Genomic DNA, 26,724 nt, shown 5'->3' with positions numbered 1-26,724 from the left:
GAAAGGTTAGCGTGGGGAACTGGGTAGTGCTCCCAGTCTCACCACAGCCTGGGTCCACCTGCAAAGGGAGCTGCTGAGCCCACCCAGGTATGTGCCCCAGGGCCCCACTGGGGTGGATCTATGGGGCTAGAGGCTGGGTGGCCACACAGGCCTGGCTCAGAGCAGACCCCTGGGAACTGTGATGAGCACAGGCTTTGGAGTCAGACGCATGTACTCAGACCCCTCCTCTCACAAGCCGGGAGCCTCTCTGAGCCTCAGTTTCCTCCTCCGTAAAGTGAAAATGGCAATGGGGCTGCCTCCTAAGGCTGTGTCAGGGTTTGATGAGACCTGCAAGAAGCTGGGCACAGAGCCTGGCTCTGGGCATGAGGACAAAGACCCAAATGGAGCCTGTGGCTTGAACCAGGGTGGAAGGCGTGGGAGGAGAGCAGGAGCTGACCCTGTGGCCTGAGCCTCCCCCACCAGCCTGGATAACAGGACAGTCCCACAGGCAGGGGAGCAGGAAGACAGGAGTGCGGCCCCGGGGGCTGGTCAGGTCTGGACTGACATCCGTCCTGGCCACTTCCTGGCTGGGTGACCTTGCATGCACTGTCTGTCACCCTGAGCCCCCGGAGGTGTGTGATGAACTCACGGATAACTCAGGCGGAGCCGCTCAGCCAGTGGATGTGGCCATGACATCGCCTCTGATCATCAGAGCTGTGAAATTGTTGTCTTCACACCCCAGCTGGTCACTGATCGGGTGCGGGGGCGGGTGGCAAACACGCCTGGGCTTCAGCCTAAAGGAATTGGGGCTCCAGCCACTCGGGCTTCAACTCTGGAGGCCCCACAGATGCACTGTGGATGAGGTCATGGCCACTTGGAGATTGGAAGGTGAAGGGCATCCCGCCAAGGTGTGTGGTTGCTGGCATCCCCCTCTGGCCCACAGGGCTGGCACTAGCCCTACTTAGCCTTGGGATCGAACTGGGGAGCCACTCGGCCCCCGCTGGCCTCCATTTCCCCTTCCTCCCTCTCAGTGTCTCCTGCTGAGCCCTCTGAGTCTGGGAAGGGGTGGGGAGGGGATGTCAGGGTCACTCATGGGGTGGAAGCAGGTGGGAATTCAGCATGGAGCAGCAGGTCAGAGTCCAGGGCTTCCTGAGCCCCAAAACCTTCCCCTGCAGGGAGGGCTGCAAAGGCAGATAAATGGCTGGGCCTGCCACTGCTCCACACCCAGCCAGCCTTCTCCGGGAAGACCTGCGGACCTGCCTTCCAGCTGCAGGTGAGGGTGAGGTGGGGCAGTGGACTTGGATGTGCCGGGCCATCCTGGCGCCTGGGACCTCAGAGAGGCTCCCAGGTACACGTGCGTGAAGAAGGGCCTGGGGGTGAGCAGAGTGGAACTCTGAGCACCCAGCCCACTTGGGAATGCAGGCTCAGGGCACCTTGGGGGAGGGCAGGGGAAGGTCAGGCAGGGCTGGAAGGAGGGCCACCTTTTCCTATGACCCCTTCCCTGAAAGGCCCCATGGGGACCAAGGACTAGCCTGGAGCCACTCACAGAACCCTGAGACCCCCCCCAATCCCAGGGCCAACAAAACCGTAGTGTCCCTTCCTGCCACCTCCTGCCCCGGCTTCTCCCAATGGCTCCAGTGGGCGGGGCCTCAAGTCCTCCAGCCAGACCCAGCCAGCATTCAGCCCTCGGCTACTCCAATCCATTTCCCAGGTTAAAGGGATGTTTCCAGATGCAGGCCTGGCCACGTGCTGGCAGAAAGGGCGGCCCCGCTGTCCAAAGCCCCATAGCCCAGGAAAGTGCATGATAAGAACCATCAGGGTGAAAGGATCAGCACGGAGCTGTTGGTGCCCCGTCCAGGGCCTATGAGAAGCGGGAGAATTGCGGAGGAAGGGGGCTGGGTCCTTTCCCTCCCTTCTGGAGGATGGGGGAGTTGCCTCAACCCCCGACCCAGGACCTAGCCCAGCCATGGGGCTCTGAGAGACACCCTCATGGAGACCTAGAGGCCTGTAAGGAGGGAAGCTGGCTCTGATCCCCCTGGGCTGCCCAGTCCGGACACTGGGGTAGGGGAGGCTTGGGAAGGTTTGGCCTCTGTCCTTTGGAGCTGGGGGCATAAGAGGAGCCCCCCCGCCACCTGCAGAAAGGTGGGGACAGAGGTCAGTGGAGCGAGTGGAGGGAGGGTTGGGAGAGCCACAGGGCACACTGATTCTTGGTCCCTGCAGGTCCCAAAATCCCACATTCACGCCCCTCAGAGGGCATTGCCAGTCTAGGCCCGGCTGCCTCACACCCACCCTGTCCAATCCAAGACCCCGAGCCTCTTCCCCTGCTGGGCGTACCCCTAGAGTGGCCAGGGGAGGAGGGGGAGCCTACAGAAGGGAGAGAGTGGGCTGTGGGCCTTGGGGAGAACTTTGGCTGCACTGAACATAGTGGCAATGATCCATTGCGACTGCCCTCACCACAGGGAAGATGGGAACCTGTGTGATCTGCCTAACCTGGGCCTTAGGAGGGGGAGGAGAGATTGATTTGGTGGAACAAGGTTAAAGGCAGGGATGGGAGAGAAGTCCGGTGATTTAATTATTGCAGCCCACCTGCTGCAGAGCAGTCAGTAAACTGGTTGCATAAATCCCAGGACCAGGCAGCTTTTGACGGTAATCTCTTTGGCCAGATGATGTTTTGGATTCGCCAAAATCAGGGGATTTCAAACCACATTCTGGATTTCCCATTTCTCATAAAAGGCAGGTGATCTGGCTACATGGGCCCTCATCCCTGCAATGCAGTGACCAGCTGGAGCTGATGAGCAGCCACCCAATCAGCACAGGGTTGGGAATCTCCAGTTCGCCACAGACCCCACCACTCCCCATTGCCTCCCCAGCACAGACACCAAGTTGACATTTATCTTCCCCTTTGCCCTGGTTTTCAGCAGTCAATTTTTTTTTTTTTTTTTTTTTTTCCCCACACACACAGCCCTCTTCTCTCTTTCATGTTTCCTGATTGGCCTCAAGGTATTTGCATCAGTGACTCTTTTAATAGAAGCTTGTTAAAAAGCTCAGAAGAAAATGACCCAAAACGCTTACGCCAGTTTGCTAGGTGATAACAACAGCTGATTTTTATTTTTCTCGATTCTCTCTACAGTTTCCAAATTCTCTACAATGAACATGTACTTCTTTTCAATATCAAAAGACAAAAGAATTGGTACGTAAAAAGAACATCCTTCCCATCTTGAAGGTCAAGATTAAACGCTGACTCCTGCAGGAAGTCTTCCAGGATTCCCAGCCAGGAATGATGGCTCCCTGTCCCCGTGCCTGTAGCTCCAGGAGCTCTTGCTTCATGCACGCCTCACATACCAGACTGAGGGGTGGCAGGGGGAGTGTCCAGGTCGGTCATCTGTGTCCCTGCCACCTAGCACAGGCCAGCGATCAACCCGTGTGTGTTTGCTGGACAGAATTAACCATGATGGGCGGCTGAGGGTGCCTGGAGCTATTTGCAGGGACTTGGAGAGGATCCCTTAGGAGTGTCAGGCTCTAGGCCAGTGTCACCAGAGGAGGTCAGTCTCAGTCCTTGGAGTGCTGGGATGGAAACCAGATGGGACTGGCATGGTCCACAGTTCTTGCCACAAGAGGGCTTCAGAAGAGGCTGAGGGCCCCTCTCAGGCATGTGCTTGGTCAGGGTGAGCAAGGGCAATGCAGCTCATACAAAGGCCCAGATGGACAGAGGGACCTAGCCCAGCCCAGGCATCGGTCCTGAGCCTGGGTCGGGGCAGGCCAAGGCTTGTGCAGTAGACAAACATTTACAGCAGACACCAGGCAGCTCCTAGAAACCACTCCCCGAAACATAGCATTGGAATCGGGGACCCCAAGCTGTGAATGAAGGAGCAAGGAGGCCCTGGGAGAGGAGGAGAACCCCAGGGAAGATGGAGGGAGGACTGGGAGGCTAAGGGCGGGAGGGGGCCTAGGCTCAGAGGTAGGCGAGCTGCGGCTGTGCTCCTGGCAAAGGGCCTCTCCTCCGCCAGGGCTCCCGCCCTGAAGGTCTGCCCTGGGCCCCATTCGCCCTGGGTGCCACCTGAGGTTAAAATGACAGAGGATGCAGAGCACCCTCAGGGTGACCACGAGAGACAAAGCAACTGGAGCCATGTTTCTGTCCTAGGCAGGGGCACAGGATTAAGGATGTGCCAGACCCTCAAGATCCAAGGCCTGGCCCCCCAGCAACAAGGGCTGGACCCAGGGGTTGTAAGGAGAGACCAGGCCTCCACCCGGGTTAGGACAGATGTGAGGACAGTCCCCTAGCCAGCATGGCGGTGCGCTTCTGGGCCCTGTGGGAGCTGAGTGAGAGCCGAGTAGTCCCCAAGGCCAATTCAAAAGCCCAGCCCAGGAGTCTGTCCACCACGGCAACAGCCCATCTCTCATGGTCGTTGGGCCTTCCCAAGTGTCTGGCTGACTGGCCTGGGGCTGGGCCTGGCTCAGGGGCCACAGTCAGTGTGCAGTGAGGCCGCATCTGTGCTTCCTCACACGGGCAGGTGGGCTGGAGGCCTAGATGCGGCTGGATGAGGTGCTGCCCGTGCTGATGGGGAGCCTGGCGCTGTCTGAGTTGCTCTTCAGAGGGGAGGGGCCACCCCGGGCCTGTAGCCGCATGGACCAGTACCAGAGGAAGATGAGGAAGCCTGCGGGCAGCGAGGGCACGGGGTCAGCAGGTGGGGGAGCCCTGCCCTACCCGTCCTCCTCCCTCCCCAGCCACTGTGACTCGGGTCTGCCCCACCTCCCCACCAGTGTTTGCCCAGCATGTGCTGTCGGGCACCCATGGGACCCAGCGAGCACCTCCTACAAGCCAGGCACTACGCTAAGTCCCCGTGTGGCCTCTCACTGTCACAAGCTTCCTGCAGGCCCGTCCTATTCATCACTATTCTCTTTTGTAAACAAAGAAACTGAGGCCCAGGAAGCCCAGGTAAGGGGTTGTGGCTGAGCCAGGGCTCAAACCGCGGTGAGCAGGCTCTGGAGCCCACTCACTTAAGCACTGTGTGATTTTGCACCCCGTAAATTAACCGCACTATGATGTATTCACAGCTCGGTAAATGTCTGTGTGAATGTACGCGCCTCACTTACAGTCCTGAGTCCCCTCATCTCATAGGCAGGAAAGAAGGCTTGAATGTTAAATAACCAAAATTTTGGTAACATCTCCCCACCACCAACTCCCAGCTCCCATTCTAGGGTGACCTTATATGGGAGGCTGGCCTTGTACCCCATGTGAGCCCCTGGGCCTGGCCATAAACCCCCTCCCATTCTGCACGGCCAGGAACAGAGGGGTGTGCATGCCTGTGTGTGCACCTGAATGTACACACATAGATATAAGAACAGGAATGGACCCTGCTGGCATCAAGCCAGGGCCCTCACAACCCCGCCCCGGGATCCCACCCCTCTGCCCCTGACCTGCTGCCCTCTGGCCACGCTCTCCCTCACTGTCCTTCCTACACACAACTGGTTCCAACCTCAGGATCTTCGCTCTTGCCTCTCCCTCTGCCTGGAGCTTCCTTCCCCTAGACCAGGCCTCCTGAGTCTGTCACATGCACATGACCCCATAGGCATTTGTGAAAATGCAGATTCTGATGCAGCAGGGCCTGGGTGGCCCAGAGGCCGCATTTCCAACAAGCTCCCAACAATGCTGCTGCTGCTGGTCATGGACCACACCTGGAGTAGGGAGGCCCCCCATCTCTCCATGGCGAGATCCTTCTCTTGTCTTCACACATCTCCTATCCAGAGAGGCCTCCCTGGCCACCCTTCTTAGGGGTCCCCCACCCCAGTCCAGGCTCTGTGCAGCACGTCCTCATGACGACATCCCTACTATCTGGGACCACCTTTGATGGCTACATGCTTGTCTGCTGACGCTCAGTCTTCGCCACTAGAGCTGAGCTCCATGAGAACAGGGCCCACACCCAACCAGCTCAGCCATAGCCCTGTGGCTTTGCACAGGGCCTGCACATAGTAGGTGCTCAATAAAGACTTGTTGACCGTGGCCTGAATGTCCCCATTTTATGAATGGGATGACTGAGGCCCAGAGAAGGGAAGCCTTCAGGTTCCCTGGGTGATCTCTTCCCTGCCCTGTGCTCCATGTGTAGGCACCCTGCCTGGGCCAAAGGACGGGTCTTCTCCTTACCTTGGAAGGAGGTGATGATGCTGAAAAGGTAGAGGACGACAAGCTGGAAGGTTCCAGAAGCAAAGGAGAAGAAGATCAAGGCCCAGGGTAGGCCAAGGACCAGGCTGAGGCCCAGCAGCGTCAGCACATGCGACCACTTTTGGGTGTGGGGGCGCAGTCGCAGGATCTGCACCACCATGGTGCCTAGCATGGCCATGTTGAACAGAAACACCAGGCTGAAGAGGCCCAGGTTGGTGATGTAGCTGACCAGGGAGTCCCGGATCCAGCACCTGCGGGCAAGGGCGGGAGGGCTCAGTGTGCAGCCAGCAGAGGCAGCATTTCCTGGGCTGTGGTTGTCATGTTTGTTTTCAGGATTATCTACTGTTTACAGCAAATACTGCTTGTTTTCTATTTACAGTGTTGATGTAATTTTTAAAATACATTTAAGTTAACCAGTCAGATTGTTTAAAAGAAAATATCAAGTAAGTAATAATACAGATAGTACAAAAGTGAGGCAGAAATCACTGGGTCACAATGTGAAGAGCTGAACATTTCAAAACCACTGAGCCAATGGGAAGGATTCCTTCCCAGCCTGGAGCTCGGGAACCCTGGCTTCCAGGCTGGGTTCAGGGGATCCACAGGCAGGGCCACTGCCAGGCTGGGTGAATCGGGTGAGTGGAGAAGGACTGGACTTCAACCACACTCATCTCCTGCCTTTGAACAGCACGCCAGCCCTCAGGGTGGCCAAGAGTGGATCTCTCCCCTCCCTGAGCCTCCGTCTTCCCATCTGCCTGGGGAGACAGAGAGGTGCTGCTGAGGAATGTGTTGAGGCTCATCTGCTCCAACCCATACCCACATTCATGCACGAGGAAACCGAGGCTCAGAGAAGGGCCAGGGCCTGCGCAAGGTCACCTCGTGAGTGAGTGGCGGATCCAGGCCTTTTCTCACCCTCCATGACTCAGACCAGTGCTCTGGTCACTGCCAGGCCAATTCCTTGAGGAGACTGGAACCCAGGTGTCTCCTGGCCAGCATGACCTGGGCCCGGCCTGCACTCTGGCCTCTGCACCCAGAGATCCACCTTCCTGCCCCCATTGCACACAGCCACTCACATGGAAGGGTAGATGGCGCTCTCTGGAGTCCTATGCACAGCCAGGATGATGGGGCCATAGTTGTCCACATCCACCAGGGCCACCAGCGTCACCAGAAAGATGGGGAAGCCTGAGGGTGGCAATGCATGTTGCTCCACTTCCCGCTCTCTGAGGCCTGCCCCTTCCCTGCTGGCCTCAGGGGGTCTGGAGGGCGAGGGCCCCTCTGAAGTGTGGGCTCCCGAAGCCAACACAGCCCCATCTGCCGGCGAAGTTCCCCCAAGCTTGGACCCTCCCCCTCACCTTTCCAGTTCGGGTTTCCTATAAGGGGAAGCCATCTCCTCCAACCTTAGCCCTGCCCTTCATCGCCCCGGGGGCCCCTGGGAGAAAGGCCTGTGGGTCTCTGCTGCAGGGCTGGATGTCACAGGGGAGATGGGAGGGGCAGAGAGTTTAGAAGGGACAGCAAGAGTTCTGCCATCAGGGGACGTCTGCACTGGGCCTTGACCTCGTCCATTAGGTGGAGATTGGAAGCTCCCTCGAGCGGGCTGCCCACCTCCAAACACAGGGTCCTCACACAGAGACACCTCCAAACACAGTGTCCTCACACAGAGACACCTCCAAACACAGGGTCCTCACACAGAGACACCTCCAAACACAGTGTCCTCACACAGAGACACCTCCAAATGAATTTCATGCAAATGGGGGAATGGACAAAGAAGGGGTCCAATGACAAACCCACGGGAGCAGCAAGCTGGAGTCAGGGGCATGCAGAGGTTGGGGGTCTGTGCAACATCCAAAAAGACTCGTGGCATCATGAGCCTCTGGGCTGTAGGTCTGACAAAAGGGGGCTGAGCCACAGGTGAATTGAACAGTCACTGGCCACGAACAAAATGCCAAAGCCGCAGGGAATCTGTTACCCAAGGTCCAGGGGGATCCTGAGGCAGGGCTACTGCCAGCCTGAGTTAATTCAATGAGTGGAGCAGGACTGGATTTCAGCCCCGCTGATCTCTGAACTGGGTGCCTTTGAGCAGTGCACAACCTGCACATTCACACACAGTGGCCCTGCTCATAAATCCCCTTTGCAATGCAGTGAGTGATGTGGAGAATTTGGAAGTGTTTCTTGGGGACAGGGCTCACCACTTCTTCCTAAAGGGGACCGTGACCCAGCCAAGGTGAAGGACACCTGAGGATGAGTGAAGGAGGCCGGGAGGGAAATCAGAGATAGGTGGAGAGGCAGAACCAGGTGCCTGGGTTTTACCAGAGCCAAGTGGGAGAGGCAGGTCTGAGGCACCCCCCATCCAACTTACCCCAGCCCATGGCGCTCAGCTTGAGCAGGTAGCCAGGGACGTAGGTGCCAAAGACCTCCACCACAAGTCGGTAGAGGTTGTAGCCCTCGAGGCCCATCCAGGAAAGGCAGGCGAGCAGGGAGAAGTGCAGGAAGATGGCGCTGGCTCGGCAGCCAGACTGGGAGCCCGTCAGGGCCACCGGCTCACTGAGCAGGAAGCTCACGTCCAGCAGGAAGACGGCCAGCAGTAGGTTCATGTGCACCTTGATGGTGTAGTCCCGAGGTTTCCTCCTGCACGGCAGGGGCACCCTGGTGGGCCAGTGTGGGAAGGTAGAGAGGGGAGTGTGCCCACATCTCCTCCAGGAAGCCTTCCCAGACTGCCCCCAAATCCGACACACACATGCAATCATACACGCCCCCTATCCTATTCCTGTGGCTGCAGCCAAGCTGTTCCCCACATCCCCCTGTGCACCTACTGTGTGCCCAGCACCCACAGACCCAGGCGCCATGTGCACGTTTAACAGAAGCCTCAGCCAGGCAGAGCGAGGAAGACAAATCAACCACGATAATAAACCAGAGACCCCCAAAGTCGGAGAATGCCAAACACTTTGGCATTTTCACCGTGTTGGAGAATCCATGCCGTCCACGTTCTGTGTCTGCCTGTTTGTCTGCACGACTGTGCACCTGTGAGTCTGAGTGTGGGCTGCGCTCATCGGTCTGTCTGAGGTTTGCAAGTCAATGTGTGCACACCCCACCTCCCATCCCCACTCCAGGATTCTACATGGCCCTAGAGGGTGCCGCAGAACATGCAGGTCCCAGCATCACCACCCTGGAGTCCCACCCTGCCCTGCCCCTAACTCATGGCACCATCTTGAGCTGGTCCCTTCCCCTTGAGACTCTCAGTTTGCCCATCTGTGAAGTGGGAGAATGGTGCCCTCGTAGGGTCGGGTGAGAGTTACACTGACACAAAGCATCTGACACAGATAAGGTGCTCAATTCCTAAGGGTTCCTGTGCTGTGTCCTTGGGCATGTTTGTGGGCAGTTGGGTGTTGAGGACTTCTGCCTCCACCCCCAGCCTTCCGCTGGGCCCATCTCATCACCCACCTGTCCTTCCTCATCACCATTACCTACTTAGTTCCCCGGGGACACAGCTGTGTGCACACATGACAGTCATATATGCACACACATGCTTGTGCCCACACATAAATACAGCTTCACCTTCCTCTCCTCCTTCCTCGTGACTGGGGACAGTGAGAACTGAGGGTGTCTCTTCTCTATCCAAAAGGGTTCAGCACTGAGGGCAAGTGAACCCCAATTTAGGCCAAGTCAAGCACTGACAATCTGACCTCTGCCACTTCCCCACTGTGTGACCTCAGGCAAGTCACTTACCCTGTCTGAGTGTTGCTTCATAGGGCTGTTGTGAGGAAGAACTGAGTTCACACATGTAAAACACTTAGAACAGTGCATGGCACGTGGGAAGTTGGACACACATGTTAAGAATGATCATTATCGCTTTGATATTATTCTGTCCACCCAGTGCTCCCACAAATCTGCTTATTCAAAGGCAGAAATGAAGATTCTTTCCTTTTTTAAATTTTTTGGTTTGCTTTCCTGTCTTACTCTAAGAAAGAAACAGATTCTTAGGTGGACTCCCTCAATTTTAAATGTTGACAATTAGCCGGGCGCAGTGACTCTTGCCTGTAATCCCAGCACTTCGGGGGACTGAGGTGGGTAGATCACTTGAGGTCAGGAGTTTGAGACCAGCCTGAGCAACATAGTGAAACCCCATCTCTACTAAAAATACACAGGTTAGCCGGGCGTGGTGGCGGGCACCGGTAGTCCCAACTACTCAGGAGGCTGAGGCAGGAGAATCACTTGAACCCGGGAGGCAGAGGTTGCAGTGAGCCAAGATCGTGCTACTGCACTCCAGCCTGGGTGACAGAGCAAGGCTCTGTCTCACAAAAAATAAAATAAAATAAAAATAAATAAATAAATAAATAAATAAATAAATAAATAAAATGTTGACAGTTAAAATTTGTAAATGCTATGTTATCCAAACACCACAGATCTGAGGAGGAGATATGGCCACTAGGGGTCAGCATGCTGTACCCGCCACAGCTCCCCTAACCACACACACAGTTCCAGGTCATGCGGGTGGGCCACGACCAGAGGTGTGTGTGTTGCCCTGGCGGAGGTGTGTGCAATGGAGGGTCCCCTCCCCTGTCCCACCCCCTTCAGGCCTCACCTGGAGCAGAGGTAGGCGGCAATGGTGACGACGCAGGCCAGGGCAGAGACGACACATCCCACGTAGGAGAGAAGGCTCAGGTAGTGCTTGTGCACGGCATCCACCTCCACCGAGGAGACCTGGCCCCAGGAGACAGGTGAGGGCTGGCCTCCATGTCCCCCACCCAACCTGGAGGCTTGCCCTGCATGAGGGGCTAACCTGGGGCCCCTGGTGGGCCTCAGAAGCCTAAGAACCCCCTCTCCCAACTGAGCAGAATGTGGTCCCATGAATGCATTTTTCTGGAGTGGGGGCATCTTTCGATTTGACCACATTCTCAAGGGGCTTCCTGACCCACAGAGGCCAAGAACCTTTCATGAGAGAACCCCTATTCTGTCCTGGCACTGATGATTCTCCTACAACATTGAACATGGGAATAGGTTTCCTGTGAGGGAACGAGATTCCCACACCCAGGGGTGTTCAAGCCCCAGGTGGATACCCACAGGCAGAATCCTGCAGTCCTGGGAGCATGAATTCTGCGGTGTTGGGGGTACTAGAGGCCACCTCAGGGGCATCATTAGAAACACTCCGGGCCCCAGCACTGCCAAATCAGAACTCCAGGTGAGGGCCAGGAATCTGCATTTTAGCACACACCAAACTTTGGGAATAAAGAGCAGGGTCTGTACGAACCAGCTCTTTCACTGACTAGCGGGTGGCCATGGGTAAATTGCTTAACCTCTCTGAGCCTCCATTTCCTCATCTATAAAATGGGACAACAATAGAAGCTACGTTGGAGAGCTGTTATGAGGAATAAATGACTTAATATATGAAAAGTGCTTGCACAGAACACGCCTGGGGCATGAGTGCAGGGCGGGAGCGGGGACCCTCACCATCAACACTGCAAAGTAGGTCAAGTGGTTGCAGAAGCAGGATGTTTGGGTTTCTCTCCTGACGGTCTCACACCCAGCACTGCTCCAACGCCCCGGGTTGCTCACTGAGGAGGGGACGGCATGGGGCTCCAATCAAGTCCAGTCCTCCAGGACCCCACTGTGCCCACTCCCAAAAGCACGACTGTGTCATTCTTCCGCCCGGCCTACTCATAGCCTGCCATTGCTCTCTCTTCAAAGTCCACCTTTCTCCAGGAAGCCCTCGGTGATTAACCCCACCTCCGCCACCCCCCAGGACTCCATTTCTCTTTCAGATACTTGTCCAGCCCTGAGACCCCTGCATACTCACATGTCGGGTCTTCAACCCAGAATACACATTGCAGAGTCACATTCTTCTGTAGGGACAAGAAAGAAGGAGAGTGGCTTCTGTTACACTCCCCCCTGCTTTACGGGCCAGGCAGAGGAAGCCTAGAACACAGTCAAGCCACCACCTGCCCCATTTGGACCTGACTGGCTGGAGCCCTCAATCAGGCAATCGTTTCGTTATAAAGACAAATGAGTCTGGAGGGAGGGAGAGGAAAGGGCGATATGGCCGAGGGGCGCTTGTCCCCTCGATGGCTGGTCCCCACTCACCGGCTGTGGCTGGTGCTGGAAGGTGAGCACCACGGGCTCCGTGAGGTTGGCTACTTTGGTATTCTGCACCACAATCCCCAAGACCTTCTCACCTAGGACTTGGCTAGAATTCTTGTCCTAGATACATGGGGTTAGGGGAAGAGCGTAGGGAGGGAGTTCAGGGCTGAGAAGAAGGGCCCAGAAGCCCCTTACTCTCTCTAGATAACTCTCTCTCCCAGCACATTGCCTTGAGATGCTGCGTCTCCCTCTGGAACCAATTTTGCCCATGTAGTCATTTACACTATAGTCAGAAGAACATTGCTTAGCCCTCTCACAGGGAGATTTGCACATTGCAGTGCAATTTCTAACTTTACAAGGAAAGGCTTTGACTCCCAGAGGAAGGAGCTCATCTGCACGCCTTCTTTCCACCTCTGTCAGAAAAAAACTGCTTTCTCCTGGGAGGCCTGAGGACCCCATACCTGGAACAGGGCTTGGCTGCTGAAGTCCACCAGGAGGAGTCTCTTCTCAGCCTCCCCTCTCCGGCCTTTCGTCCTCTGGAAGAGTGTTCGAGGCAGCAGCACCGAGTACTCCAAGATCTCGCTCTGCTCCTCCTGCAGAGGTCCCTTCAGGGCTCAGCCAAATGTGGACCCCCAGATCCGTCCCCCCCGCCCCAGCACACACACACCCCCATCCCCTCCTTGACGCCGCCACTTCTAAGCCTATTTCTTCAGGAAGTCAAGCCTGACTCATGACAGCCCTCCTCATCCCTCTCTTCCTTGCTACCAGCTCTGGCGGGGGAGTCTCATGGTTGGAATCCAGGACTCCAGGGCAAATAGCCCTGGGAGAACCACGTGGTTCTGTTCTGTTGTCTGGGGCTTCAGATGCCAGCTCTGCCTACAGCAGCCAAGTGGGGGATGGCCATGTGGGCGGTGTGGGTGGTTCCCAGCTAACCATAGCCACTCAGGGAACAGTCTCAATACGGGGGTGTGGCTGGGTGTAGTGGCTTACGCCTGTAATCCCAGCACTTTGGGAGGCTAAGGCGGGAGGACTGCTTGAACCCAGGAAGCCAAGACCAACCTGGACAACATAGCAAGACCCTGTCTTTACAAAAATAAAAAATATTTTTTGAGACAGAGTCTCGCTCTGTTGCCCAGGCTATAGTGCAGTAGCGTGATCTCGGCTCACTGCAACCTCTGCCTCCCGGGTTCAAGCGATTCTCCTGCCTCAGCTTCCCGAGTAGCTGGGACTACAGGCACATACTACCATGCCCAGCTAATTTTTGTATTTTTAGTAGAGACAGGGTTTCACCATGTTGGCCAGGCTGGTCTCGAACTCCTGACCTCAAGTGATCTGCCTGCCTCGGCCTCCCAAAGTGCTGGGATTACAGAAGTGAGCCACTGCACCTGGTCTTACAAAGAATTTTTTCAAGCCAGGTGTGGTGGCAAGCCTGTAGTCCCAGCTGCTCACGAGGCTGGAGTGGGAGGATTGCTTGAGACCAGGAGTTCGAGGCTGCAGTGAGATATGATTACCCCACTGTACTCCAGCCTGGGTGACAGAGCAAGACCTTGTCTCGAAAAAAAAAAGGGGGTGCATGGACAGGCGTTTAGGGGCTGCTCTTCTGTTCACATGGGTGGCCCCAGGAGACTGGTGTAGGAAGCAGGTCCTGCCGCTGTGCCCACGCAGGGTCCTCAATCCCACGGTTGAGCTACTGACTGAGGATGGCTATCCTCGGGCCTGGAACCTTCTCGGGAGGCCCCAGGGAGAGACTGCGGGGCACTGAGCTTCAGAGAGTGCTCACAGCCGCCACCTCCTGCCAGCCCCAGCCCAGCCCGCATCTGACCTCCTGCCTGGAGTGGATATGCAGGTCCTGGAGGCCGGCTGTGGGCTGGAGCTTCCACACCGTGGCATTGACCCGGTCCTCTTCGAAGGACACCGTGTCCCCCATGAATCTCACAGAGGTCAGCTTCGATTCCAGGCTCTGCAACTGCCTGGCAGGGAGGAGAAAGCGGCAGTGATGGTGGGGAGGGGGCCGGGCCAGCAGGGAAACTGAGGCAGGAGGAGGAGACACTCAGACAGAGACACAGGGAAGAGGCAGAGGCAGAGACAGAGAGAGGAGCTGGGTGGGCAGGAGAGAGTGGAGAGCAGACAAAAGAGAAAAGCAGGCAGCTGTGTGCATGAGGGAGAGAAAGAATGAGCTGGGGGTGGGGTCAGGCAAAGGAGGCGGGGGGCCTGGGAGCCACAGGAAAGGAGAGCAATGGGGTTGTGGGGGCTGTCCTGGGACTCCGCACTGTGGATTCGGGCCCAGCTCTGCCTGTGCCAACCCACTCCGTGGCTTTAGAGCGGCTCTGCCATCTCTGAGCCTTGGTGTGCTGGGCTGTACCATGGACCACCTGTCCCTTCTTTACGTGGGGGAGGAGGGCTTGGGATGGCGGATGCAATGTTGGTTCATGACTCAGACGGGAGAGGAGCTCAGCCTGGGGGGCTTGTGTTGACTCCCAAAAGGTGGAAAGATCAATCAAGGAAGCATTCCAGTCCCAGGGAAGGCCTCGCAGTGGCCCCGCGCTCCAGGTCTCCGCCATGCCCAGGTCCAGATCTCTGATGCCTTCCTGGCTCCCCTCACAGCCCCAGGTGCCACACTTACTGGCTGGCGGGGGTGGCCGAGGGCCTCCTCGAGGCCTTCTGGGGATGCTTCAGGAACTGGCTGAGCAGCTGGAGGTCCCTTTTGAGCTCGCACATGTCCACCGAGGCATTGTGAGCAGCTGTGTGGGGAGGACCTGGGGGAGGGGTGGACAGGCCCCCGCCGAGGCTGCTGACTCAGGCCCCAGGACCCTCCCATTCTGCCCCCTGCCACCCTGACAAGACTCTGAATGCCTCGATCTTGACTTTATAGAGGGGAAACTGAGGCTCCAAGAAGTAGAGTGGACTCTGCCAAGGTCACTCAGATGAGGCCAGCCTGTGGGGGCTGTGTCTTACAGAACCCGCCAGCAACGCCAGCCCCAGTGGGATGCGCCTTGCTCAGCACCCTCTGCAGGCGCCCTCAGCTACACACACGGAGCAGGGAGGGTCTAGCCAGGCCTCCTTAGGAGGGATGTGGGGGGCTTGGTGGTTTGGTGGTGGTTCCTGGGACTCCACACCCACCAGCCTCCCTGACTCCAGGCTCGGGCCCCTCTGCCCAGGTAGCCTGCACTCAAAGGCGGCCAACTAACGTATCTCCAGGGATTAGCTGGGAGTCAGATGAGGAAGACAGACAGTGGGGGTTAGAGGGTATACTTTCTGTGCCACTGAGGAAGGCAGGCCCTGGGTAGCCACATCTTTTGAACGCATAACCCAGAAAGCCTGGGTTTTAGGCGATTTGAAATCCCTGGTCCATGTTTTTTAAAAACCCTTTACAGGTCAAACAAGACCAGGCTCAGTCTGGTCTTCAGAATGCCAATTTGCAACTAGGACCAACTTTGGCCTAAATCCTCCCAGGTTGCAGGGCAGAATCCCAGCCTGGCGTGTGGAGACCCCCCGACCACTGATTGGCCTGGCCCTGCCTGTTGCACTGGACATAGTCAGTTAGCCTGTTACACTAACACAATCAAAGTGCTGTGCCCTCCAGGCCTGAAAGCCCTGCCTCAAACTCGAGGTGCTGGAAAGACATGAAAACCCCCCCAGTAAACCTTCAAGCTGCTTCTGATGCTCCTCCTTTCCTGGCCACCGTTCAGCATTTAATGGTGCTGAATGGCAGTGGCCACATGGAACCTGTCACACTCAAGGGGGAAGATGCAGCTTCTGGACCTCAGAGTCAGCCTCACTGCTTTCCTGACCTTTGACCTCTCGTGCTCCGCCCCTCACCCCCACCCCACTCCAATCAGCTGCTGGGTTCAAATCCTGGCTCTCCCATTGGCTAGCTGTGCAGCTTTAGGCAGCCTCTCTGTGCCCCAGTTTCCTCCTCTGTGAAAGGAAATAAACAGTCTACACTGATGCTGAGGAAGAATTTTTCCCCTGGCTCTTGATCTTCAGTCCCTTTCCAGTCTCTGCTCTCCCACCCTGTTCAGACCTCATCCTCCTTCACCAAGACCTTCTCTGCAGCCTCAGGATGGGCCCTTGCCCCTCCATCCTCACCCCTGCCTGCCCACAAAGTGACCATCAAGAGACAGTGGGGCCAAGCACAGTGGTTCATGCCTGTTATCCTAGCACTTAGATCACACTCCTCCCCCTCCTCAGATACCTTCATTGGCTCCCCAGTGCCTGTGAGCAAAGTCCAGGCTTCCTGATCTGACATTGCGAGCCCAGTCCACTTTGCGTTTTGCCTTCCTTGCCTCCAGACCACTGCCCAGTTATTCCCTCTGCCTGGAAGTTATTCCCTCTTGCCTTACTGTGGAAGGAGAAGGTGAAGTTGGAGGCACTGGGCAGGCTGATGTTCTGAGGGCTCCACCAGGAGGTGACAGAAGTGGCGAACAGCGGGGGCCCCTGGGCCAGGCTCTCCTCCTGGTGCTGGAAGCAGAGGAGGCTAGAGGCTTTGTCACTCAGCAAGAAGTCATGCTTGCCATAGAGAAGATGCAATCTCCCAGCATGTCGGTCCCAGTAGAGGCAGAAATGGTAGAGGCCCCTGGGGTGAGGGAAGGATCGGGAAGCAGGGTGGGCTTCAGGGAAGGGGGCATGGACTGTGAGGGCCTCCTCGGAGTTCTCGATGGAGATGCGCAGGTCTGCCGTGGATTGGTAGTGGAGGCTGCTAATGTGTGTCTGGTTCCGCTGGCTGCAGAAGCGAAAGTCTTCCCTGTGGCCCCTGCCGTGGGCACCTGAGGAGGCAGAGGCTGCAGATGGGACCCTGTGGCAGGGGCTGACCAGAGGCATGGAAGGGGACAGGACCTAGGCTGAGTACATATGAACTTGGAGCCTGAGACTCACACACTTTCCAAGGGTCTACAAAAATGTATTAGTCTTTCCCGCTTAAAACTTATCAGCATCAAACTATAAAACAAGGAAACTGAAAACAAGTAGTAATTTCAAAGGCAAAACATACTCTTAACAGCAATGAAGTATTTAATGAGGCCATGGCTGCCATAGACGGTTGTGCAGGTGGTACACTGCACAAGAATGCTCTGGCTGCAAAGGTGAGTGGGACCAGGACCCCATCCAGGTTCCATACCCTAAGCTGTGCACTGCAGGGCTGCACCTGCCAGAAGAAAGGAGTGTCTTTTTCTTTTCTCCAAGGTACCCTCTACTAGCTGAGCTGTACCTGCCTAAAGGAGTTAGCATGTATGCTGTCAGCCACCCTAGGCACAGGGACTTTTTAACATAAGTTCCAACAGCCCAGGGGAGCCCTGGGAAGACTTGCCTTGGACCAGGAAGAGCAGACTCAGCAGGAACAGTGTCGTCTGCAGCAGCGACTGGGCAGTCATTTTCCTCCCACAGAGTCACTCTTGGAAGTCACCACCTGGAAAAGGCCAGGAGTGTTAGCTGGGAGTGTGGCCTGTGTGGCGGTTGGGCTGGCCCTGCAGAAGAGGAGGCCAGTGCGGCATGGATGTGGGAGGTGAGGTGAGGAGGCAAGTGTGGAAACAGCCCATAGACCTCTCCAGTGCAGCCAGAAGCTGATTATCAAGAGGCAGTGAGGCCAGGCGCGGCGGCTCATGTCTATAATCCTAGCACTTTGGAAGGCCAAGAAAGGTGGATCGCTTGAGCACAGGAGTTCAGACCAGCCTGGGCAACATAGTGAGACCCTATCTCTACAATAAATAAAATTAGCCAGGCATGGCGGTGCATGCCTGTGGTCCCAGCTACTAGGGAGGCTGAGGTGGAAGGATCACTTGAGCCCAGGAGGTCGAGGCTGCAGTGAACTATAACTGTGCCACTGCACTCCAGCCTGGGTGACAGAGTGACACCCTGCTTTAAAAAAAAAAAAAAAGATGCGCAGATGGAGAACCTGAGGCCCATGTGGTTAAGTGACTTGCCCAAAAATGCTTCCAAGGTCAGGGGCTTTCCCTGCCTGGTCAGGACTGTAGTGCCTGGCAGGGAACCTGTGGCCCTGGCACTTGTAGAGTTGCCAGAAGGCGTGGCCCTCCCTATGGCCAGCTGGCCCTGTGGCAGAGCTGGATGCCCACAGACACAGACAGAACCTCATCCTGTGTGGCACGGCAGCTGGCCACAGCTGCCATCTGAGTTTGAGAGAAAACAAGGCGGACTTTCAGAGCCCAACTAGTTCCAGTCTCAGATCCACCTTTTACCTGTTGCAGGACCTTGTGTAAGTCACTCAAAATCGGGCTAATCATAGTGCCTCTCTCCTGAACCCAGAGTGACGGTGTGATCTTGTCTAGAATCTGGTGTGAGTGCTCTACCTAGAACCGTCACCACCTTGCCCCTCCAGGCCCGGAGGGAACACAGACAAAAGGGGGTTCCCAGAGTTCTCCCCAGCTACCTCCCTATCATCATTCCTGAGACCTAGCTCAGAGGACACCTCCTTCAGGAAGCCCTTCTCAACTCCCTCCAGTGTCAGTCCCAGCCTCCTTTGGTTCCCACCACTGGCCGAAGTCCCTCCCACCCCCTCTAGCCTCCTCCAGGTAGTGGGAGACGGTGCATTCCCTCCTCCTTGGTCAGCCAGGGAGCACCTGATCCATCTCTGTGGGCAGGCCCTGGTTGTACAGAGGTTGCTGGATAAAGGCTGTGGGGATGGACAGTGAAGGAACTAAAGGATCGATGCATCCGCGACGCCCTCTACAGGAGCCAGAGGGGAAGGGCGCTTCCTATAATGACCGCCAGGGGGCGCCAGTTCCCAGGGCCCGGAGCATCTGGAACGGCAAAGGGACCAGGGTCTCTGCTGGGGACAAGGACTCGGTATTGCCCCGCCCTGGCAAGGACGGAGCACATCTGACCCCCCAAGCTCTCCATTAGCTGAGCGGCTACTATCTGCCAGCCTCTGTGTTGACCCGTCCCACCCCTGCATCTGCACTGATTCTCACTCCAACCCTATGAAGTGGGCACTGCTGTTGATCCATTGCGCAGATGGAGAATCTGAGGCCCATGTGGTTAAATGACTTGCCCAAAAATGCTCCTGAGGCCAGGGGCTTTCCCTGCCTGGTCAGGACTGTAGTGCCTGGCAGGGAACCTGTGGCCCTGGCACTTGTAGAGTTGCCAGAAGGCTTGGCCCTCCCTATGGCCAGCTGGCCCTGTGGCAGAGCTGGATGCCCACAGACACAGACAGAACCTCATCCTGTGTGGCACGGCAGCTGGCCACAGTGACAGAGGCACTCATGGGCCACAAGCCGGAGAACACACATGGAGTCTGAGTTTGAGAGAAACCAAGGAGGACTTTCAGGAAGAGGTGGCTTTTGAACCGAATAATTGAGAGCAGCATTAAAAGGAGGGGTGTCCCAGGCAGGAGCTCAGTGTCTCCTTCCTGGGCCAGTCCTCCCTCAAATAAACCTGGCCCCTTTGATCACGAGCCTATCCCCTGCGTCCCACCATGTGGAATGGAACCCCAATTTCTTAGGCCTTGTCAGTTCAGTCATAGGTCAAATAGGCTCAGCATCTTGCCCTGGTGGCATCACAGGGCCCTTTGAGAAGAAGGATGTGGAAGTGTTTTAGGGAAGGGCACATTTCCCAGGTTGTGATTTGTAAGCATTTTGATTCCTTTTGAAACTGCCTCCTGCCACCCCCGACCAGCGGAAGGAAACCCAACATCTGGGGACAAGGACTCCCAGACCCCTTCTTTCCTTCTGCTTCCTGTCAGTCTCTGTTGCTGTCCCCCTCTGATTGTCAGTCCAAATGCCACTTTCTCCAAGCAGCCCCTCACTGCTACCACCAGTCTCCGCCTGTAAACTCGAAGCTGACAAATCATTTGGAGAATTTGAATCCAAGGCCCAAAGAGGGCCAGTGACCTACTGAGGTCACACAGCAAGCAAGGAAGGAACTGGCCAGAATCCATGCCTCTCCCTGGCTTACTGACCTTCAAAGTGAGCCTTCACTACCAGTAGGCATGGCTGAAGGACAGAGCAGAACCACTGCCTCACTTCAGCCCTCCTGGATTGGCCCTTGAGAGTAAAGGAGGGGAGTACAGGTAGTGAGCTCCCCATCACTGGTAGGAAACAAGTGAAGTGACAACATGGGGTTCCATGGAAGAAATCCAAACACACACAAGGGACCAACTGTCCCCACCACTTCCTGACTCATCCCCACTCCACCTCAGCTATTTGAACAACTACTCCAAGGTGGACAGCTCTGGCTCCATCAACATGCTTTAGGCTTGATGGGGAGGGGCTGCCTGGCTTCCTTTAACCTAAGGGGTAGACTCTAGAGCCAGGCTGCCTGGGTTCAAATCCTGACTCCCTCGCTAGCTGTGTGTCCTTGGGCTAGTTACTCACCCTCTCTGGGCCTCGCTTTCCTCACTTGTAAAGAAGAATAAAGAAATCAAGCTCACCTCAAAGGTCATTGTGAGAATTAAAGAATTGATGCCTGTAAAGGGCTTAGAGGCAGGCGCCATGAGTCTCAGCTAAGTAGCTCTACTTTCGAAATAGCTCAGCCCCTGGGCCTGTCACAGGCCCCTCCTCCCTGTTTCCCTCTCTTCCTTGCGGCCCCCAGCAGCCAGCTCACCCACCGGAGCACCTTGAGGGGAAATTCTTAGAGCATGAAGCTTCCTTTCCGGGAGAGCGCAATGGAAGGCCGAAACCCCACCCAGAAAACTTCCCTCCTCCAGACGCCCACTGGGGCAGGAGAGCTGGGCTGGGGACAAGGAAGTCGCCACGCAGATGGGGCCGGGGGGCACTGTCCCGCTTGTCTGCTTAGCGCCCTTCCTTCATCCCTGCCTATGCCACCCCTCCAGGTCTGCCCCCCACACGCACAGCTGCCAGCTGCCCACCACCTACCCAGGCACCAGGGATGTAGCATGAGTCTCCGCACAGACCCCTGGGACCTGACCTGTCTCTGCCTCTGGAGCTGCAGAAGCCCAGCGCTACAGGGCCTCAGCCATCAGGCGCTCAGTACCAAGCACGGCCCCACAGGCGAGGGCCTTGCCTCGGCTCACACAGAGCCAGAGGGAGTAGCTGAGCAGGGGGCATTCTAGCAACATCCCCACAATGATAATGTCAGTGGCGACGTCCGTGGTATCACACCAAACCCTCAGAACCACCCTGTGATGCCGGTCCCACTGCTACCATTTTACAGATGCAGACACTGAGGCTGGGAAAGGCTGTGTGTTCTGAGATCACATGGGCGTGGTGCCAAGCCTCCCCCTCCTTGTAGAGCTGGCATTGGTAAAGGCCCCGGAGATGTACATCCTTTCCAATCCCCTGGCTTTAGAATCCCCCCAAAGGGAAGGAGAGGAGAATGCGGAGTAGCACAGAGAATCCAGCCTGGGAGAGAGGGTGCTCGGGCCGAGGCCCAGGGAAGCCGCCGCCACCCCCAGCTTCCAGAGCAGCCACCCTTGACTTCAGACCTTCCGTAAACACACACAGGACAGAACAGGCCGGTCCAACCTGACACAATGGGGGCCACATCATGGGGTTCCCCAAGGATCCAACAGAGTGGAGGATGGCCAGAGTTTGTCTGAGACCCCACCCCACCCCCAGCCCATCCCTTGCCCCGCCCCCAGGGCTCCAGCTCCAGACCTAGCTCAGCCCTGCCCCTCTGCACGGTGGGCAGGGGGGACCCACGGCTCACTTTCTCCCAGGGGGCCTGAGTCACTTCCGTGTGGAGCCACGAGTCACCGCTGCCCAGGCCAAGCTCCTGGAAAACCCATTTCCTCGGAGGATGGAGGTGGAAGTTGAGTGGACAGGACCTGGATGGCTCTGGGATTAACCCTTCCTGGGCAGGCGCCTCTCTGCCGTCTCCTGCCGGGAAGACTCACGAAGCTGGCCGTCCACTGCTTCCTTCTTCCCTTTACACACAGCGGCCACTGCCCGCCCCTGAGCACAGGCATCCCACCCCCAGACCTTTGCCCCTTGCTGTCCCTTTGCCTTGGATAACACCTAGCCCTGTGACATTCCACTCATCTTTGAGACGAGCTGAGACAAGTCGTCCCCATGAAGCCTCAGCTACCCGTCCATTCCTTGCCAAAATTAACCTGTGTTCCTGCCGGCCCACAACCCACCCTCAACATGACACGCTCCCCGCATTGCCACAGATGCTCACATCAGAGGCTCCCAAGCCTGCCGGTGCTCAGACCTCCCCCTGGGAGTGAGCTAAAATGCAGATACACAGTCCCGGCCCGCAGAGGGTCTGATGGGGTGGGCTTGGGAGCTTGGCTGTAACAAGCATCCCGTTGATCAACACACTGCAGGCTTGGGAACCAGGGGCTTATGAACCAGAGATAGGCACCAGCAGCCCTGGTTTAGAGATGGTCAGAGAGGGGAGGGACTAGCGACGCATCCCTCAGCTGCTAGATGGCAGGGCCTGGACTCGGGGCCAGGGCAGCCTGCGTTCCAGCACCGCCTCTTCCCTGCCCTGTGACGCGGACCCATCAGGCTCCTCTGTGGCTCCCCTAGCATTTAGCAGGCCCTGGAAGGGGCCTCCTGAAAGACATCAGGAGAAGGGCAGGCATCGGGTGGGGGGTGGCGGGGTGGGAAGGGAGTCAAGGAGGGAGGAACGAGGGAGACCCGGAGGCGATCTCCAGGTTCCAGCCTAGTCTTGCCCACCTGGAGGACTTCCCCTCAAATTGATCCTCGCTGGGAGAGGCAGATGGGAAGGTCCCAGCTCAACTTCCACTGCCCCAGCTCCCCTCCCGTCCGCAGCTGCTCTCCCGTGGGCTGCTGGGACACAACACGGAGCTGCTGAGCCTTTGGAAGCAAGAATTTGGCCTGGGAGAGTCAGGGGGCAGGGTGAGCATGAACTCCTGCCAGTTACACAGGCACATGGGTGTGCATGAGTGTGTGTGCCCGTGCATGAGTGTGAGTGTGTGTGCATGAGTGTGTGATGAATGTGTGTGCCTGTGCATGTGTATGTGAATGAGTGTGTGTGTGAATGAGTGTGCATGGGTGTGCACGCATGAGTGTGTGTGCCTGTGCATGAGTGTGTGTGTGCATGAGTGTGCATGTGTGTGCGCACATGAGTGTGTGTGCCCGTGCATAACATAGTGACCCAGGGGGCCAGGAGGAGAAAGCAAGAGAAGGCTGGGAACACCACAGAGGAGGCAAGTTAGCTCCGCAGAGGAGGAACAAGGGAGCCGCTCAAACAGACTTCAAAGCTGGGGAGGGGACAGGGAGGGCGGGGAACAGTGCGAAGAGCAGGGCTCTTGCAGGTGCTTCCTCCATGGTGGGTGGGGTGGCGTCTGAGAGGACCCTCCCTCCAACGGTTTCCAAACGTTTTTTATAAAAGTAAATCTTACTTGGAAATAGCATGTACCCAACAGCTCAAAGGAGACGCCCCTGTCAGACCCAGGTGGCACTCAGGGCCATGCCCCACTCCCAGCCCAGTCCCCTAGCCCCTCAGCCGCGCCCATGAGTCCTGGGATAACAGCTTGCAAAGGCCGAACCACTCCCCTCCGCCATTCCCACTCCCCAAGTGAATGACTGAAGTCCAAGTTAGGTGACCACAGAGAGCTCCCTAGGGTCTCCCAGAGAGACCCACAGGAGGGGTGTTCCAAGATCACTGGCGGAAGCAGAGTGACTTCAGTTTTCAGGAATTTTCCTACAATAAAGGAGAATAAAATGAAGCAAGCTGCCTGCCTCGGAGGCTAGCAGGTGCCCAGGCCTGACCTGCTCACTGCCCAGGGTGAGGCTCACACTCTTACACCAGACCTGCTGGACACCCCCCAACACCGCCAGCTCAGGTCTCACTGTCCCAGTAGCTTCTGGTCCAGCCAAGTCCTTAGGCCACAAGACCCTCTGCCTGCCCAGACACACCCTGTGGGGAGACTGACAAAGGGGAGAAGTTGGGGCACTCCCTGCCAGCCTGAGAGGGAAGGACCCGCTCATGGGAAGGGACTCTGAGTCCTCCCAGAGAGTCAGTTGTCCAAAGCCGGCTGCCCTTGTGCCTCCCGTATGTGGAACTGGGCATTTGCTTAAGAGGCCTCAGAGAAGCCAACATATAGTCACCCAGCCAGGAAGGAGCCTGGCCTTGGATGCTCCCACCTCCAAGCCTTTGCACACACTGGTCCTCCTCCCTGTGATGCCAGCCTTGTGACATATCTGTGAGAGTCCCAGTGCCCTGGCCTCAGGCCCCCACATCCTCCCAGTCCCCATGCCTGGCAGGACGCCAGATGATGAGTGGGACTAAACGGGTCCTATCTGGTGCAGTGAAAAGAGCCCTGGAATCCAGGGAGATTCTAAGAGGAGAGGGAGGATCACAGCTTCCACTCACCAAGTGCTCAATTAGCCGCTGGCATCCTGCAAAGCACTTGGCAAAAAATTAATTGTTCAATCCTCACAATAACCCTAACAGCAGAGCCCGTGAATCATGCAATCCTCGCAGCAACTCGGTGAAGCAAATGCTATCAGTGTCCCCACTTTAAAGACAGTGAAACTGAAGCCCAAAGAGGTTAAGTTATGCCCAAGATCACACAGCAAATAAGCAGCCGAGCCGGGACTCAAACTCAGGTCCGCCTAACCTCCGAGCCCAAACTTTTAGCCACTGTGGTCTTTTGAGTTCTTTCTCTTCTCTGGGACTCAGTCTCCCCATCTTTACCATGAGGTAACTTGCCAAAGCACTTTCAGGGAGCACTAGTCCCCATATTAGAGAAAGGGTTGGGGGTCATACTTTCTCTTGTATATTAGCATATCAAAGGCCCTGATAAGTCCTGCAGGAAAGAAACCCATAAAGCTTGGTTGGGAGTTTCCCAGCCCAACGTGAAGGTAGAGCCTTTTTTGCATGGACCCCTGTTATCAACACGGAGAAAAGCTCTCAGAAATCTTGTCGCCACACAGAAGCCTGCCAGCATCTCCAGCCCCCTCCCCCCTCTTCCCCTTTGAGCTGTCCCAAAGGTCATTAGCTAGCATGAGATGAGCTAGAGGAGATACTTAGGCACTCCCCAGGGCCACTCATCATCATCCCTGACACTTCCAGGAAAGAGGTCCCTGGTGAGCCTGGGGTATATTCGGGCCTATCCCACCTCCCTTCGGCCGGCAGCACCAGCTTGTGGGGAAAAGGGCACTGCCAGGGCTGTCCCCAGGTACGCCATTCCATTAAAGTTGGCCATGGCCAGCTGGGCCTGCGACTTCATCTCAAGCAGCTGAGACACTCAGGATGTTGGAAAAGAGAGAGAAAGAATATGAGGATGCAAGAGTTTTAGGAGATGAGAATCAAAGCCTCTTAGAATTTCAGAATTCAATCCAGGGGTGGTGGTGCGTGCCTGTAGTACCAGCCACTTGGGAGACTGAGGCAGGAGGATTGCTTGAGCCCAGGAGTTTGAGGCTGCAGTGAGCTATGATCGTGCCACAGTACTCAAGCCTGGGTGACAGAGTGAGATCTTGTCTCTAAATACAAATTAATAAAAAAAAAAAAAGAAGAAGAAGAAGAAGAATTTTGGAGGCCAGGCACGGTGACTCATGCCTGTAATCCCAGCACTTTGGGAAGCCAAGGTGGGCAGATCACTTGAAGTCAGGAATTTGAGACCAGTCTGGCCAAAACAGTGAAACCCTATCTCTAAAAAAACAAACAAACAAATAAACATTACTGGGCATGGTGGCACATGCCTGTAATCCCAGCTACTCGGGAGGCTGAGGCATGAGAATCACTTGAACCCGGGAGGTGGAGGTTACAGTGAGCTGAGATCACACCACTGCACTCCAGCCTGGGCGACAGAGCAAGACCCTGTCTCAAAAAAACAAAACAAAACAAAAAAAACTTTTAGAATTGATTGAAGAGACTTAGAACCTAAAGGAAAAACAGGGATTAGGAAGGCACTGGGGACACCAGCCTGTCTTGAAGGGATCTCAAAGAGCCAAAGAGCCAGCAGTCCGAGCACTCCAGTGCAGACCTGTTTAGCTTATGTTCCTGGGGTGGTCTGCAGCCAGGCATAGGCTCATGGCCAAGTCTCCACCTGGCCGTCTCCAAGAAGCAGCTGAGGCCAGCCTCCTGGGCGCCAAGGCATACGCCCGTCAGTACCTGCCCAGGGAATGTACATGCCTAGAGCAGGGGTGGCAGGAGTTAGGGGCATAAGGTTCAGACAAGCTCTGCAGGCAACTGGAAGCTTGGGGTCAGCCTGTCCCTTCTCTGGGCCTTATTTTCTCCCCTGTCAAGTGGGCGACACTGATGCCTGTCCCCTGCGTGCCTTCTCTGGAGTCAGCGCCCTCCAGGCTCCCGCAGGCTTCAGGATGTCTACAGGTAAGAACAGAGCTTACCTCCGAGCTGGCAGCAAGGGACAAAGAGGATGCTGAGCCGTCTCCCCTGGCCTGTCCAGACTGTCTTCCCTCTCAAACCACAGCCGGACCTCAACTGTCTGGCTGAGGTTCCCCTTCCCCATCTGTGTTCCCACGTTACCCAAGGCCAGGCCCTCAAGGTCAGCCTCAGTCACCTCCCTCCTTGTTTAGCAGTTCAGCTACCCCAGGTCTGGCAAAACTCCCATCTTTGGAGCACAGGACACTTAGCATTCCCAACGCTGGCCACCAACCCTCCCTTTCTTT

At 56.4% G+C, this 26,724-nt stretch overlaps 1 protein-coding gene across 12 annotated transcripts in view; it reads right to left on the bottom strand.

Moving 5' to 3' along the window:
- Positions 1-3,056: 3,056 nt before the first annotated feature.
- ADGRG1 (adhesion G protein-coupled receptor G1) overlaps positions 3,057-26,724 on the bottom strand; it is a 43,570-nt gene continuing 19,902 nt past the window's right edge. For 3 of the 12 annotated variants that reach the window (XM_025371203.1, XM_025371204.1, XM_025371202.1), the window contains exons 2-15: positions 25,795-25,912; positions 17,514-17,612; positions 16,552-16,974; positions 14,832-14,964; positions 14,031-14,178; positions 12,670-12,801; positions 12,212-12,328; positions 11,928-11,973; positions 11,582-11,685; positions 10,716-10,834; positions 8,493-8,779; positions 7,210-7,318; positions 6,122-6,390; positions 3,057-4,634 (exon numbers count right to left, since the gene is read on the bottom strand). In XM_025371203.1, coding sequence (XP_025226988.1) covers positions 4,504-4,634; positions 6,122-6,390; positions 7,210-7,318; positions 8,493-8,779; positions 10,716-10,834; positions 11,582-11,685; positions 11,928-11,973; positions 12,212-12,328; positions 12,670-12,801; positions 14,031-14,178; positions 14,832-14,964; positions 16,552-16,974; positions 17,514-17,577 — 2,082 coding nt within the window. In that variant the 5' untranslated portion in view covers positions 17,578-17,612; positions 25,795-25,912 and the 3' untranslated portion in view covers positions 3,057-4,503. Of the gene's footprint in view, positions 4,635-6,121; positions 6,391-7,209; positions 7,319-8,492; positions 8,780-10,715; positions 10,835-11,581; positions 11,686-11,927; positions 11,974-12,211; positions 12,329-12,669; positions 12,802-14,030; positions 14,179-14,831; positions 14,965-16,551; positions 16,990-17,513; positions 17,613-25,794; positions 25,917-26,724 lie in introns of all 12 variants that reach the window. The other 9 variants (XM_025371209.1, XM_025371210.1, XM_025371207.1 and 6 more) reach the window with 7 other exon arrangements.

This window comes from Theropithecus gelada, chromosome 20 (assembly GCF_003255815.1).
Source record: "Theropithecus gelada isolate Dixy chromosome 20, Tgel_1.0, whole genome shotgun sequence".
In the NCBI taxonomy this organism is placed as follows: domain Eukaryota; kingdom Metazoa; phylum Chordata; class Mammalia; order Primates; family Cercopithecidae; genus Theropithecus; species Theropithecus gelada.
Note: the sequence above shows the minus strand (reverse complement) of the source record. Positions and strands in the feature narration are given on the sequence as shown.